We start from the raw sequence: 16,075 nt of genomic DNA, 5'->3' as shown, positions 1-16,075 counted from the left end.
CTACATTTTAGCAGTGTCTCTTAGACTCAGCCCGGATAGACAGCATACTGAATCACTGCTTAGATGTCCCAAAACTGAAAGCAGCTCAGCCCTCCTTCACACTGGAGGGACATAGAATATTACCTGCTAATTCCAGCCAGCTCTTAATCTTTCCTTTGCATATTGAGCTGCTTCATTCTCAAGGTGGTGCAGGAAGACGGGGTAGAAAAAGAAGAATCCCAGAAGAAAAATTCTGTAACAAAATGACACAGCTAGCTCACACTTATCTCCAGTGTTACCTAGTACAGCTCACATAGCATAAAACGAGAATGACCTAGTGATAAATTACACATATGCTAGTATTGGTTACAGATATTCATGGATGCTGAGGTAGCGCTAGAACAAATGAGTCCTTACTTGTGTGGCTTTATCAGAAAGACATAGGAGGACAAGAGTTATTGCAGTCAAGTGGTGTATTTTTATATTCTTAACTTAAATGCTGTTTTTCTTTCATCATTTTCCAAGCACTTTGTGGTGCTCCTGTTACATGGTTACATACTTAAGCTTAAGTGCATGCTCTGCTCCAGGCTTTGAAAGGTGTATCAGAAATGGTGGCAAAAACTGGAATTTTTTGCAGCTGGTGTTAGCAGCTGGTCACAGCTGCTAATTTTCCTCACAGAGGAGAGAATGTCTGTAAACATCCTTGTTAGTATTTTGGGGTTTTTTTCTGCTCTTGAAGCCAGATCCAGCTTCCACTGAAGTTACAGCTTGAAGCAAATACTTCTTAAAGTAAATATGTCAGTAAGAGAGCATTAAAGTGTAGATAGGAAAGTTAAATACTCTGTTAATGTCTATAAAAATGTAACTGTGATACAGATCTATATTTTGGTTCAATTTCCCCCATACCCTGTTTCCATCATCTGTATTCTGGTTTAGCTTTAATGGCAAGAGGCAGCCTGTTGTCTGATACGCTTCATTAGTGATTGTTGTAGATGATTCAGAGTATGCATACCATGAGAGTCTGAGTGTACTGGAAATGTGTAGGCAGTAGCTTGCTCTCTTTACATGCAAACTTGATGTTGAACCAAATCCATGTACAGCTGTCAATATTTCCTTCTTACGAAGTATGAGTGAAAAAAATAAACCCAATAGTGTGTGGACAGACTGTATTTGGTAGACTATAGGCATTTTCATATGATTGTTACCATTTATCAGCCTATTTACATTCCAGACCTTTTCCTGGAGTGAGAGAGTGCTTTAACAAAATATTGGATACCTGAAAAAGATACCAAATTTAGTTCTGGACTGAGTGAATTGAATCTGAATTGAAACATTGAAGATTAATTGCACTTTATTTGGGGTGAACTTGGTTTGGATATCTTTTGATTTATGAAATTCTGTTTATGGGCTACATGTAGTAGTGATAAAAGTTCAAGTATAAGTAAGCTTTTGTTGAGCTTTAAGGCCGTTTTCTATCAATAGTGAAGCAAGAAAATTTCTACTAATGAAGTAAAACTGAATCTTCATGAGCCTGCTTTTTTTACCTGCCTTTTTTGAGAGTAAATCCATTGACTTAAATCCCTTTATCTGTATGTCAGACTAATTTATGCAAACAATGTTTGGTTTTCTTCTTCCTTTGTTCTGTTGTCAAAACTGTTCTCCAGCTTTCTGCCCACCACACGGATTCTCTTCCAACACTTTTTTTTTTAAAGATTTGACTCTCATGAACATGCTAAAATAGAGTATTAATACTGAGGTTGCACATTTCAGTCCCAGTGAACTCGAGAATGATTATCTGTGGCCTCTGTGGGACCAAAAGCCGATGTGTCTGCAGTCAGAAAGTAACACCCACCCACCCCCAACACCTGCATGTACATGTATTTGGGCTCTTGTAGTGGGGGGATTGGGAACAACTTTGGCACCTTATTTATAACCATTAGATTCTTTTAGAGAGATTGCTGACCATGACACAATTCTACCATTTCACACTTAATGCAGACACGCTAAGCCACACAATTTGTTAGTTTTATTTACTTCCACGTAGTTAGTAATTTTGAGTAGGAGAGTTTCACATGGGCTGACGCAGAACGCACACATTCACAAGACTGCAAGCTCAGGCAGCTTAATAGCATTAGAGGGGACAACCTGGTAGGCACAGAAGTCTTAAAGAACAAGATAAGTGTTTAGTGACTCATACTTGCAGTTGTCACTAATTAGCTAAAAGAAAAATTTCAAATAATTGTACAAATACTTGGTTGCCTTCAAAAATAGCTTATTGTTAGTTAAGCCACTCAGCTTGAGGGGTCACTTATTTTCCAAGGATTGCCTTTCTTTTCAGAGGAAAAGCATAAGCATCTCAAAAGTGGTTTTCATATTTTAACAGGTCATGTGGACGGAATTGCCTTGCCAGAATTTTCATCTTCTTCTTTGTTGTGCTATCTTAGAATCTGAAAAACAGCAAATAATGGACAAGCACTACGGCTTTAATGAAATATTGAAGGTACTAAATTCTTAAGTATTATTTAAATATTAATTAACTTGTTGGTGTTAATGCAATATGTTTGTATTTCATGTTGAGGAAAAGGTGTGTACTATCTTGTGAAGGGTTAAATGTGAAGTGAATGTCCTCTGTGCTTTCAAAATCATTTATTTGATCTCTGTGTTTAGTGATAAGATCATTAACAAATAGAAAACTGTTCTCCTCCTTAGACTACTGCTTAATATGTTTAATCTTAATTTTTGCTTTTTCTTCTGTAATCTTAGTTATATCTTTGAAAATGTGAGCTGGGGGGTACCTAGGACAGCTAGATAGTTTGTCACATTTAGAAGTACCATGGATTCCTCTTGCAGATCTTGGATACTGGTGAAAGCCAGCTGTTGCATACTGCATCTTTCAGTACCCATTTGTCAAAGCAAATAGAATATGTTTAGCACTTCATAGATTAAGGGGCAAGCTTATAAAGTGATACTTATTAGCAGTGCAGTACAGTATTAGTGTATTTTACAACAAAGCATGTTTACCATTTATCACGCTTACTGTTCTTTGTGAATGTGTTTTTAGCATATCAATGAACTGTCTATGAAAATTGATGTGGAATATATACTCTGCAAAGCAGAAGCAATTTCTATGCAGATGATGAATTGCAAGGTAAAGATACTTTAAATATCTCTACTGTGAGCGTTTATAGGTAGTAACAGTATGTAGCTGGCTGTAATTATACATGTATGACTTGCGAAATAACTAAATGCCTGGGTGTGATAAAGGATGTGCTGTATCTATACAGCACCTATATTCTAAAAGTCTATAAGCAAGAGTGTTTAATTTTATAGAGTAATATTGTTCACTGGGGGAAAGCTGGATTATGCCTTTTGGTCATGATTTCTTAAGTCTTACTAGATAACCTCAGTACAAGTAATTTGATGTTCAGTGTGCTTGAGAAAGATGAGGTGAAAGGTGCGTTGCACTGAAAGCATACCAGACTTATTAGGCAGAAACCAGTCGTCACTCAATAAAACTAATTTCAATAACATGAAGTGTAATTATAATAGTTGTTTAGACTTTTATTTTTGTAATGAAGATTATATTGCTGATTAGGAATTGATTCCTCAGCCTGTCCTCTTTGTCTTTTTGAAAAGCAGATCCAGACACTGGTAACTTCAATGGAACTAATGCTGAGAGATGCTTTCAGTACAGCTAAATTCAAAAGAAAAAATACTTGGGGGGGGGGGGGGGTGTCCTTACTGTTAACTTTTTAAATTTAATAACAGTGTTTTTTAAGGTTTATATTTTTTCCCCTTCTCCTTTCTAGGAATTGCCTCAAGCAGTTAGTGAGATCCTGGGAATAGAAAGCAGTTCTGTAACACCAGATTCAGATACTGGAGAGGATGAAAGTGGAGCTGTGTTGAGTTGTCCTACGTCATTATACCAGAGTGTCTCAACACCTGTAATTGCTGCCAATGGAACAAGAGACAGCACTCAACAGATGTCTGAGACGCAGAGCTCGACACCTGCGTAATTACAGTTGGTTAAATTGAAGACAGACTTTTACTGAGCACGTTTTTTTCAAGCACTTGAGAGATGGATATTTAAATTTGGTGTTGATTAAGCTTTAAGGTTGGAAAGAAAATCTGTACTGTAATGCTCTCGCATTAAAGCTTTACAACATGACTCAACTATTTTTGTAGTTTCTTCTACCAAAATAGCCTTTTGTTTTCAATAACATTCCTTAATATTTTTGTAGCCAAGTGCATTTTCTTTTTGCTGGTGAACTGGAAATGGATGGTGATTAAGAATGAATTTGAAAATGGTGCATTTGCTGAGCTTTCACACATATTGATCAAAGTGTGAGCTCTTTGATTTGAGCAGATTCATAATAGGCCAGCTGAAGCTGCTGTACAAAATTTTCAAGATGAAGAGATGCTCATGTGTTAAAGAAGGATCGTTTTGTAAATGAATGGGTTTTCCCTGTCTCAAATGTTTACAAAAATACTTCTAAGTATTTGTTGCTGGTTGAATGTAGATTTGAAGTGGACATTTATACTTACACAGTTTAATGTCCAAATACTGAATTTTGTGTAACTGGGAGTGGATGAACAGTATATTTTTACATTAACATATCTTCACTTTATATATGCATATATATATTTACACACCTACACACACTATATACACAAATGTTTGTGAATACTAAAAGGATAGTCATATTTTCAATATCTGAATAAACTTGACTGTTCATTCATATGAATCAGTTTGACCAAATTAATGCACAGTTCCAACTTGGGCTCTTTTTCAAAACTTTTCTAACCGAAGGTAACTTTCATGTGAATACATTCAGTTCTACACTTGAGGTAATTTTGCAATTGATTTCTTGCAAACTTTACTAATGTTTATCTTTGCTAATATATTAACTGATCAATTAACTACTTACACTGTTTTTATGCCAAGATTATTTGGAGAATTAATAAGCAGGTTATAAAAAAAAAACCCACAAACCAAAATAGTAATCACAATTAACATTAATGCATTTTTTGTATATGCAAAAGGCAGTGTGAGTTTATTCCATGCCATGCTGATGTCCTTTGACGTTATGTGAAATTTAACATAACTGATTCAGTGTATTCATTATTTGGTAACTATTGTACATATATAAAATAAAAATCAAAGCTGATTTAGTGTTTTTAATTAAATCATATTTAGAGAAAAAAATCTAGTTGTCTGGTTGTTGATGTAAGAACATGAGATAGAGGGGACAGCTAACGATGGTTAGTCCATCGATACTGTGCATGTGTGAGTAATGAAGAGCAGTGGGAATACTTGTTTATTACAGAGGGGAACATGTGTTTCATCTCTAGGCTGTTGATGTGTGGGATATGGCGGAGCTTTCTTTTCTTCTGGAGCAGTTTACTTTTACAAATGTTATTTGTACCATCTAAAGCAAATACAAGTAATATAAAAAGGCTTTAATAGATAAATCAAGTTGTTACAATAATTTGAGACCCGAATAAACTTCTCTCACCAGTTGTGAACAAACAGTGGAGAGCTGAATCAGTATAGATTTTTGGTTTTAATATCGTCAGTGTGCTATCTCTCATCAGTTAATAAGAGGAGTCTTATGCGGTAAGAGTCAAGGATTCACGGCTCGGCGTATCTATAGCCTTTCATTTCCTGTCCAGGAAATTACTGTGAAGCATCATGCCTTTGTTCACTGTTGAGCATTGTGCTTCTTGGCAGTTCATTTAATGTGGCGTAGAATACATAAAGGCATTAGAACTTATGTAACCAACACTTTGGTTCCAATATACCAAGCAAGTCAGTTTCAGTATTTTTGGAGTACCTAGTTCACTTTGAAGTGTACTTGCAAAATGTTTTTGTCAGAAATTATGTTAAAATGAGACTACAGAAGGGGGGAGGGAAGTGTCTAAAACTGATAAATGCAATGGGCAAGTCTGTCAATTAACTATGCATGGCTCTGAGTTATTCAGGATATGCAGCCACAAAATTATTTGCAACATACTAAATTCTTGAAGAAAATCGTAACTGACTGAACATGAATATTCAAATGCTTAGGAAAAGCATATTTAAGTGGAATTCTGTTACTTGTTAGCACTACATTTCTTAGAATTACAGCTATGGCTGCTAAGAAATAACTACCAGCCCTTAAAGTTTTGCCTTTCCTTTTTGGGTATAGTTGTTGATCTTTTCCTTTCGTATTAAGCACTCGGATGTCAAGGACGAGAAGGTTGCTCCTGAATTAACAGCGAGCAGCTGCTGTGGAAGCTTGGAGTAGGTAGGCTTGTTCCGCTTCTCAACAAGAAGATGAAATGCCCTTTGCAGCCGTTCGCTATCTGTAGTTTCCTTCCTGCTGACAGGCAGCCTTGCAAAGAGTTGAAATCGAGAGGAACCTCCTCCTCCACCAAAGCGTTTCTGATTGTGAGGGAAGGATTTGGTCTAAGCTGAGACTGCAGACACTGTGAGAGGCCTTAATCATGATCACGACGGCTGAAAAAATGCCATGGGTGGGAGGTTCTGGATGTGTAATTATGTATTTGTTGTATGTGAATGATTTAGATTGCTTGGAATTAACAAACATGAATTAACTCTGAACGCATTTTTGGTTACAGTTGTCAGGCTATAAAAGAGGCAATGCTTGTTTAGTTCCTGCAAACCTGTTTTTTGTTTGGTTGGGTTTTTAAAATGCTTGACTTGAAGATAATTATATTTTGGGGTTGAGCATTTAAAACTTCGTACTTCCAACTGTAGCAGTATTCCAGTGTTACCTGTTCCGAGGTAAAAAGTGCATTTATGTAGGTCTCTCCTTGAGAGAGATTTTTCACATTCTGCCTGTTCGGGCAATTTTATTTGTTTCGAAAGTACATTCTTGAGGGCTTTTTCTTCTGTTTGAGGGCAAGAGGATAGCTTACAAAAAGGAGGATTGGCTGAAGCTTCTTGGAAGTTTGGACCAATGTGAATGTTCGTAGAATGGTTTTAATACTGGGAGGTTAAAAAAAAACCCAAACTATAAAAGAATGATGCTATACTTAATTGCCCATAGTAATCACTTAATGCTTCAGCTGCATTGAATACATTTAGCAAAAGTGTGCCTGTCCTGTGCACTATGACTGCGTTTGCACCCAGTGAATGTGGTAGCCAGTGGCCTTCAAACCCATGTCAGGTGTGGAGGGTTTGTATTCATCGTTGTGGGTGATCTTCCTAAAGAATGTAAAGGCCACGTATATGTTATAACAGGTCCTGATTGCTTTAAGAACCAGATGTGGAACTACTGTGATGTTGGTTGTATTAGCAATGTTTTTGGTCTGATCTGTAGTTTAATTAAAATGAAGGTATTAATGTTAACAAGCCCAGTTTTGTCACTAACAAGTTTTTTCTTAAAACCTTTGTAGTTTTCTAGTGGGCAAATTTAAGATGCCTATGGTGCCTCTTCAGTTATTCTTTCTAGTTTTTCCTCACGTATCACTATCTAAAATTCTTTGGCCCCAGTTGGCCAAAGCAGTTGAGGAATCAGATTCCTCACTACTTTCAAATATAGTCTTGAGCACTGAATCAAAGCTCCATTGCTGAAACTTTTCAGAAAGCTGTAAAAGGTATTTTTCTAGCTTTCACTTTTTGAGACACTCTTGTAGTTCAAAATAAGCGAGGCACTTTTCCCTCACTTTTCTGAATAATTTTCTGTTAAAAGACTCTTGCCTAACTTGAAAAAGAGTTTTTATTGTAAATTATTTAGCATTCACAGTTGGGACCATGAACAAGTTTTGGTACCGCGAGCACAATTCATGCATCCTAGTGTGATGCAAATGAAGCCTTACCAAGTTTGGGATTGAATTTCTGTCGGTAAAATCTATGTTCTCCTCAAACTGTTCCTTGTTAAACAACAGAAACAACCAAGCTGAACAGGTTAGTGAAAAGTGCATCTGTGAATTGATTCACATTACAAATGGGATTGGAAAAAAGTAATTAAGTGGGCTGTGTGCAGGAGTAATAATTTGATTAGGAAATGTGTTTAAGTATTTCTCAGACTCAGCTTTAGTCAATGTTCTTGTATAGATGCAACTTTAAAACTGAAGTTTGGTCTGTGGGCTGTAGAAAAGTGGCTGGTAACATGATTTTGTCTGTGGCTGGCTAAATAGCAAAAAGTATTTTTCAAATCTGTTGACTCTTTTCTGAATATTTCTAGTCAGTGGCTGGTGCCCCCTCTGTGTGAAAGAATCATGGCGGAGAAGTCAGCGCTTGTTCTTAGGAGAGAAATTCCATGACCTGCTCTGTGATGGCTGGGATTAAAGCAGGAAATCCTAGCCCTTGGTTCTGTTTGTGCAATTACGTACCTGTATCTACCTCAATAGTTGATGTTACTGTGTGAGAGCATAGATAAGGTGGTGAGACACAGACACGTAACTAAGCATTTAACAGACAGATTTCATATATATGTGCTATTATATTTGATTTCAAATCCTTTTTTTGTGGTGTTAAAAGATGAGTTGTACTTCATGTTTAGCAGGAATTGAGAATGTCTGCAATTCAATTAAGTGATGTTACTGCAGTGCAGGCCTTGTGTAAATTAAGCTTGAATTTCATTTTTCATTCAAGTGGGGATTTTAATCATAAATATTTTTTAGAGAATGTGTGCTATTTTTTTGCATTAAATCACTATATCTTTGGCACAAACTGAATTTTCTGATGAATTGCAAACAAATTGTATTGTAGGGATGTCACTTTATGCCTCATCCAAAATGAATTTCACACTTGAATCAAATATATATTTCAAACGGTCCATGTAATTCAAATAAATGAAGTCGTCTAGATGGGTTATGTTTTGAAGGAATTCTATTATAGTATATATTTTGATTATACAGGCTACGTGTACTCTACCTTAACATTAGTTCTTAGACTGTTTCTGTGTTGTTATTAACCAACTAACTGCAGAGCCCCATTGTGTAGAGCTTAAATTTTTGCCCGGGCTAGCAGGTCAGCAAATGGTGGTCACTTGGTTCCTCTCTGTGTGTTGTGGTTGACCCTGGGCAGCAGCCGAGCACCCACCCAGCCCCTCGCCCACTCCTCTCTCCCATGGGATGGGGAGAAAATAGAAGGCAGGCAAGAAGGTTCGTGGACCGAGACCGTGACAGTTTAACAGGGAAAGCACATGCTGCTCCTGCAAGCAAACCACAAAGAGGGTTTCATTCCTTGCTGCCCATCGGCAGGCAGATGTCCAGGCACCTCCTGGAAAGCAAGACCTCAGCACGGGTTCCTTGGAAAGAGAAACGCTGTGACCATGAACATCCCTGCTTCCTCCTCCTTCCCCTGAGTTTTTATTGCTGAGCACAATGGCGTGTGGTATGGAAGATCCCTTTGGTCAGTTTGGGTTGGCTGTCCCGGCCGTGTCCGCTCTCAGCCTCTTGCCCACCGCCGGGGGAAGAAGTGAGAGAGCCTCAGCGCCGTGCAGGCACTGTTCAGCAAGGAGCACAAACGCTTTTTAAGTGTCCATCTAGACCCGGTGCAAAAAGTAGTTGTATTACATATAAGCAACTTGTATTCAGCTGTTCTGTTGTGTGTCATAACTCAATGAGATGCAACACCAGAAACTTTCCAGAACACTCTTGGTGTATGAATTGGTCCAGGTGTCCTTTAAGTTATGTGGGTGCACGCTGCCTTTGGGCATTGGTCTTGGAGAGCTTCCGCACACCTTCTGGTTTTGCTGTTAAAGTAACTGATGCAGGAGACCACAAAAGTCTTCAACGTATGGATACTCAGGTTCAGGGACTTGATCATTGCTCAAGCAGCAACAACAGTGCAACTACTGCTACCAGAAGAGGCAGTCCCGGTTCCTTGTTCTCTGCCCTGTGCCGCTACATCTTTTGTGCCTGTATGACTGATTTGTGCACTGTATGGTGAACCACATAGTGGAGCGGATAAATTTCAGACTTATGCAGTTCTTCTAACCAGATTGATCACACCATACGTTTTTTCACCGTGAGGTGTACACCTGAGTATATACATACAGCAAGTCTGTTAAAATCATAGATTTGCAGAATGGGAAGGTACTTTTAAAAGCTTGTCGATGATAGACTAGCTAGACTATCTCCTGTTGGAAGGCACGTCTCTCTTCTGCCAGATTCTTGTCTAATCTGTTTGGAGGATACCTTTGTAGATCCTGCAGTCTATTATGCAAGCACTTTTCAGGTGTTTGTGGACTTCCAGGGCAGATGGAATGATGGCATGCAGCTGGTGATTTTCTGTTAACTTCTGACTCCCTTCATGGGAGCTCTGCCTTCTCTTCTAATGGTGCAGCTGGTTGCCTATAAGTAGCCCTCCCCCTGTCGAGATCTGTTTAAATTTTGTAACTCTTACAGCATCTCTGAGGTAGGTACAGTTTGGGAATTTATGGGTGGTCTCTACACGGTCATTTAGGTTATTATTAAATAGTATAGGAGTGAGAGTAGGTACTTGTGGCTCTCCTGTTCTCTGTGCCCTTCCATTTAACAGTGAACCCACCCCTTTGTCCGATCTATTGGTTTAATCGGAACATGGTTTCCTTATCTGTCTTGTGAGAATGTTATGAAAGACCATGCCAAATGCTTCACTGCCATCAAGATGAATGACAGGTATTGTTTTGCCTTGGTCCACAGGCCTGTCATAAGAGGAAATGAGATTTGCTTGACTCAATTTGTTCTCAGCAAATCCATCTTGACTGTTTAATCATCTGTTATCTTCCAGGTCTTTACAAATAATTTTGGTACTTCTGTTCTCTCAAACAAATGAAATTAGACTGGTCCATAATTCTTCAGCCCTTCCTCCTCCCCATATCTTCTTGAAAATGCATATAATTTTGGCATTTTCCTAGGCTTTTGTCACTTGTCCATCCCATGAGTTCTTCAAATAGTTATTGATGGCAGAGATTTAATGAGCCTACTCTGTAAGCATGGTTTCTGTGCCAAGTCATTTGCTATGATCAGACTTATCCCAAATATTCTCCAACATTGTTTCACCTTGTTAAAAGCTAAGAGCTTACCTCTCTGCCCTTGCTATTAATCATAGTAGGCCCCTGGTCACAGTTTATTCTTTTAGCAAAGAATTATTAAAAAAAAAAAAAAGGCATTAAATACTTAGATGATTTTAAGGTTTTTTCTGTTTTGTCCTTTTCTCATGTTCCGTAGTGGTCTAATACTTCAATTCTTCTGGCTGCTCCTGTATTTAAAGAAGAAATTGCTTTTGATGTCCCATACTGATTACTTTGAATTTTGTACCACAGCCTTTGTCTATGTGTTAATGTGTTACGCTGCCTGTATTTAGTAGGTTGGTCCTGGTTTTCCTCTCTGGTAAGCTCCTTTTTTGAATTGTAGGTAATGACAAACTAATGACTTACGATACTACCAATAAAAGTGTAGTAGAAGACTACACTTCCTCTACAGTAAAACAGTTACCTGATGAAACTTTGGGGTTTTCCTGAAGCAAGGAAAGAACTGTCTTTCTGCTCTAGGTTTCCTCCCCTTGGGGGTTGTAATAACTGAATTTATTGAAGTACTTTTTTCTGAAATTGTCAGTTTCTGTTTTCTTCTCAGAACCTTTTTTTGCTGAAGATCGTGAATTCATTTTATGTTCATTCTCACACAGTCCACCTTCTGCATAATATTTTCAACCAGTTCCTCTCTGTTGGCTCAGATCAAATGTACCAGAGCCTCTCCTTTCATTGTTTTCTTCCAAATCCTGGATCAAAATTTATCATTTGTATTCCCAGATCTTCCTAGCCAGTCTATCATTTGGTAGATATCCTTTCCCAACAGCTACTGGTTGATTAAAAACCCCTTAGTGCTACTAGAACTTGGGATGGTTTTGCTAGCTGCTTGAAAACCTGTGCTTGCCATATCTTCATGACTTAAAAATTAAGTCTACATTCTCATCACAGATTTTTCAGCAGACCTATATATCACTCAGAGAAATGGACTTTGGAGTTGGTGTGTGTATCTCTAATAATCTGGGAAGAGATTGTACATCTTTCTTTCCTTGTTGAAGAAGCTCCTTTGGCTATTCCACTTGTCAATTATTTCACAAAGTCCTTGTCTTACCAACTAAATTGTAATTTGGTTAGGTATTGAGACTTCTATTTTCTGCTTGTGTCAACATCTCTTGCATTAACAATAAGCATATCTGTTCTCCTCTTTGCCTTTTTGATCTTACACTGAATAATGTTGTTCTTTTCATGTTTAGATCCTTGTGAAGTCCGTCTTTATTTATGCTTTTTTGATACTTTTTCATAGGTTCATTTCTTTCCCTGTTCTGCCATGTGATGACTTGAAAGTTCTCCTTCCTGCTGTAGCACACCTGTAGACAAAGACTTGGTGGTGACCTGGGAGAGCCAGAGGTAAATTCAGATTATTTCTTGGTGTATACTAGCTACTCTGCACTGTGAATTTTATCCTCCTGTTAAAATCAAATGGATGGTCTTAAGGTTGCTAGTATATGTCATCAAACTACGGTAAATGTTACGAATAGTTTTAAGGAAAACTGCTGAAATAGACAGTCACTATCTCTATGGGGGGGAAAATGGCTCAAACATTGAAAACTTCTCCCAAACTTGCTTTGGATTTAAACTTCCACTTGAGAATTCTGCAATCTTTTAAGCTTAAAAATTGCTTAGCTTGGGATTTCAGACAACAGTGACTCTGTTCTCTCATAAGAGGAGAAAATATGCATGTGTAAACTAAAGAGGATCTTGCAGTTTCTGAATTCTGATTATAGGCAATAAGATGCCTTTTGGAAGTAGAAGTAAGCTTATCTTGTTATTTCTCGCTATCAACATTAACTCCATTTCCCAAAGTGAAATAAGATTGCTGTGTGGCACCCTGTCCTGGTTTTGGCTGGGATAGAGTTAATTATCTTTCTAGTAGCTGGTATAGAGCTATGTTTTGGGTTCAGTAGGAGAAGAATGTTGATAACACACTAATGTTTTCAGTTGTTGCTCAGTAGGGTTTATACCAAGTCAAGGGTTTTTCAGCTTCTCGTGCCCAGCCAGCAAGACGGCTGGAGGGGCACAAGGAGTTGGGAGGGGACACAGCCAGGACAGCTGACCCCAACTGGCCACAGGGGTATTCCATACCGTGTGATGTCATGTCCAGTATATAAACTGGGGGGAGTGGGGCTGGGGGTGGATCACTGCTTGGGAACTAACTGGGCATCGGTTGCCGAGAAGTGAGCAACTGCATTGTGCATCACTTGTTTTGTATATTCCAATCCTTTTATTATTATTGTCATTTTATTATTGTTATTATTATCATCAGTTTCTTCCTTTCTGTTCTATTAAACTGTTCTTATCTCAATCCACGGGCTTTACTTTTTTTCTTCTGATTCTCTCCCCTAATCCCACTGGGTAGGAGGGCAGTGAGTAAGCGGCTGCGTGGTGTTTAGTTGCTGGCTGGGGTTAAACCACCTGACACACCCTGACATACATTCTAGAACAGATATTTTTGAATAGCTGCTTCAATGAACTTCCTTTTTTTTTTTTGTTAGGCAGTTTTAAGTGTTCACTTGTGTTACATATACAGCACTGTGAACTGTAGAAAAATTAGTTGAGCTCTTAACAAAATCTGTAGTTTAGCAGTATTCCCAGAGCCATATGCCAGCCCTGTTGTACTGTAGCTAGAACAAAGAAGAAATAAACATTTTCAGTCCATAAATGTATGTCTTTCGATCTGGCATTGATATGGGAAAGTCCACCTACAAAATACAAGTTGCAAAAGAACAACTTCCTCTCCAGGGAGAAGCAATCTCTCTGTCGCATTCATGGGCAGGCAGCATGGTTAAAATAGTTGAATTTTAGTCTTCCCTGCCTGTCGTAAGTACCTGCTGACATAATGCACCTTTGTTTTGCATTCATGAGTCATCCTGAAGAGGTTACGAGAGACAGAAAACCTTTGCCATGCTCTAGTTACCGCACGGAGCTGTGATAGATAGTAAGGGTACCGGGTAGTAGGGTCAATGATTTGTGTGATGTCCCAGCTGCAGAGCTAGCATCTAACAGTAGATAAAATCATGCTCTGTCATGCCGGTAGGAGAAAAGCCTGCTTAGCTGAGCTCAGTTTTGTCACTGGAGCATTTGGAGAGTGCTAAGTGGTCTCACTCTTGTAAACTGTTCGACTGCAGGAACTGTGTCTAGGTATCTCAGGCACAGCAGGTATGAATATCGAAGTTCAAAGACTCTGACGTGCTTCTCGTTATTAAAAATAATGAATAGACATGACAGAGAATCTGTCTTGATAACTTAGGATATGCGACTGAACTATTGCACATAGACATGTTTTCCCCTAACTGGGAAAATGAAGTAAAACTTTGTGGGTTAGCAGAATGAAAATGATTGATTTGCATTGCAGGAGCAGGTAGAGGAACCAAATATTATTACAATCTTACTGTCAAGCAGAAGAAAGGATCCTCATTTCATTTCACACATGGGAAACTCTGGAAAAGTGAAGCTAAAAGGATTTACTTCAGGCCTCCCACCAGTTCTGAGGCAGCTGTGAACCTGTCCCAGTCCTTAACATCGAGCATGACCGTCCATTTTAAGGGGGTCATCTGACTGGCAGTGGCCAGTTTAGACTGGAAACTTTTGCTGGTTTTTGTTACTGGTTGTGACAAACAGTAAAATTCGGTGAAACTCCACGGGAGCTATGAAATGGTCGCAAATCTTCTGCTGTGCTTCCGTGTTGGTCTCTTAAAAAGAGCAAAATGAGCTCCCTGACAATGCAGATCTGTAAATGCTAGTTGTAAGATGCTGAGGAACGGAGGTAATCTGCAGCTGAGAGTTAGATGTGACGTGAGGCTTAGTACAACGAGTGATACCTCCTGCTTGCCTTGTGCAGCTCCCTGGTCAGTGTCTCAGCTTCGGGGGATCTGACTTTTAACTTTTTCCTCTCCATCTGTATGTGTACCAAGTTGAGGCCACACAATGCTGGCTGTCGCGTTCGGCTAGGTTGCCCCTGTTTGGGGAGGCTGCAGGGCGAGTCACCAATGGTGCTTTTCAGTGACCATTTCCCCCCACCTGGTGCGCTGGAACAGAGAAAACTGTATGTATTTGAAGGAAATTTACTGAAATGGTTCTCCCGATCCAGATGCGCTGTTCGGTCCTACACTCTGTAAGGTAACTTATTTATTCAAAGTAGGTCATGGAACAGTTTTGGAAAATGAGAGGAGCAGGGAAGAAATTACAGGCAGAGTAAGCGACAGTGGTAGGTGACAAAATGAGTGTTTGACCTCAGAATGTTAGTGTAAGAGAAATTAAAAACCCTAGAACAATTTTGCAAGTAGAGTTGAGAGACTGAGCCATACCTTAATGCTGCAGCCAAGTTACTGTTTAAGCAGTTGCCTTCTGCTCGCGTAAAACTTCTGAGCTAATAGTAGTCTGAAATGAAGTAGTAAACGAAATCTTAAAAAAAAAAACCAAAACAATCTTTACCCCGAGACATGAGTATTTCAGACAAGAGAAGTCACCACATACATAAAAATAAAGCCCTCCAGGATCGGTATGGGATTGTTTTACTTTCTTAGGTGATTAACTGATTTACTGATGTTGTGGTTGGAGGAAAGTCGTCCGACGGAGTCTGGCCCTGACGCAGCTCAGGCAGAAACCACAGCCACTGCTGCCTTGATTAAAAAGCTTTCTCCGGTTAAGCATTCTTTTTCAGTGGCAGTGCCCTTTGCGTGCCACCAGTCAGCCTTCAATATATAAGGTACGTAAGGTCTTTCATTACGAGATATAATTTCTGTCCCTTATTACACCTTCCCCGAAGCAGCCCCGGTTTTTCAGCGCAGTACTCCCTAAACGGCAGAGAGATGAATCTCTACCTCAAACCGTTTCTCCCATCCACATTTTTACACAACTTTTCCCTGTGGAATCTCGGTCTCGCCAGAGCCCCGGGGGCTGGAAGCCCTCCCCTGCCCTGTTGCCCCCCTAACCCCCCCTGGAAGGAGATGGCCGCCCGGCTTCGGCTTTCCCGCCCCGGGCCGAGGCGGGGAGCGGTGTGAGGGGAAGGCTGGAGGCCGTCGCCTGAGGGCAAGCCCCAGAGGCGGGAACCGTCCCACAGCGGGGTGTGGGGG

The 16,075-nt window shown here is 39.4% G+C and overlaps 1 protein-coding gene across 4 annotated transcripts in view; it reads left to right on the top strand.

The window, feature by feature from the left end:
• Window positions 1-5,147, top strand: part of TBC1D15 (TBC1 domain family member 15) — a 35,378-nt gene extending 30,231 nt beyond the window's left edge. For 3 of the 4 annotated variants that reach the window (XM_075058134.1, XM_075058133.1, XM_075058135.1), the window contains 3 exons: window positions 2,363-2,479; window positions 3,041-3,127; window positions 3,789-5,147. In XM_075058134.1, the coding sequence (XP_074914235.1) occupies window positions 2,363-2,479; window positions 3,041-3,127; window positions 3,789-3,995 (411 nt within the window). In that variant the 3' untranslated portion in view covers window positions 3,996-5,147. Of the gene's footprint in view, window positions 1-2,362; window positions 2,480-3,040; window positions 3,134-3,788 lie in introns of those variants that run through there. The other variant, XR_012654499.1, reaches the window with a different exon arrangement.
• Window positions 5,148-16,075: the final 10,928 nt, after the last annotated feature.

Source organism: Buteo buteo, chromosome 26 (assembly GCF_964188355.1).
Source record: "Buteo buteo chromosome 26, bButBut1.hap1.1, whole genome shotgun sequence".
Taxonomy (NCBI): domain Eukaryota; kingdom Metazoa; phylum Chordata; class Aves; order Accipitriformes; family Accipitridae; genus Buteo; species Buteo buteo.
This window is presented reverse-complemented; position numbering and strand designations above follow the sequence as displayed.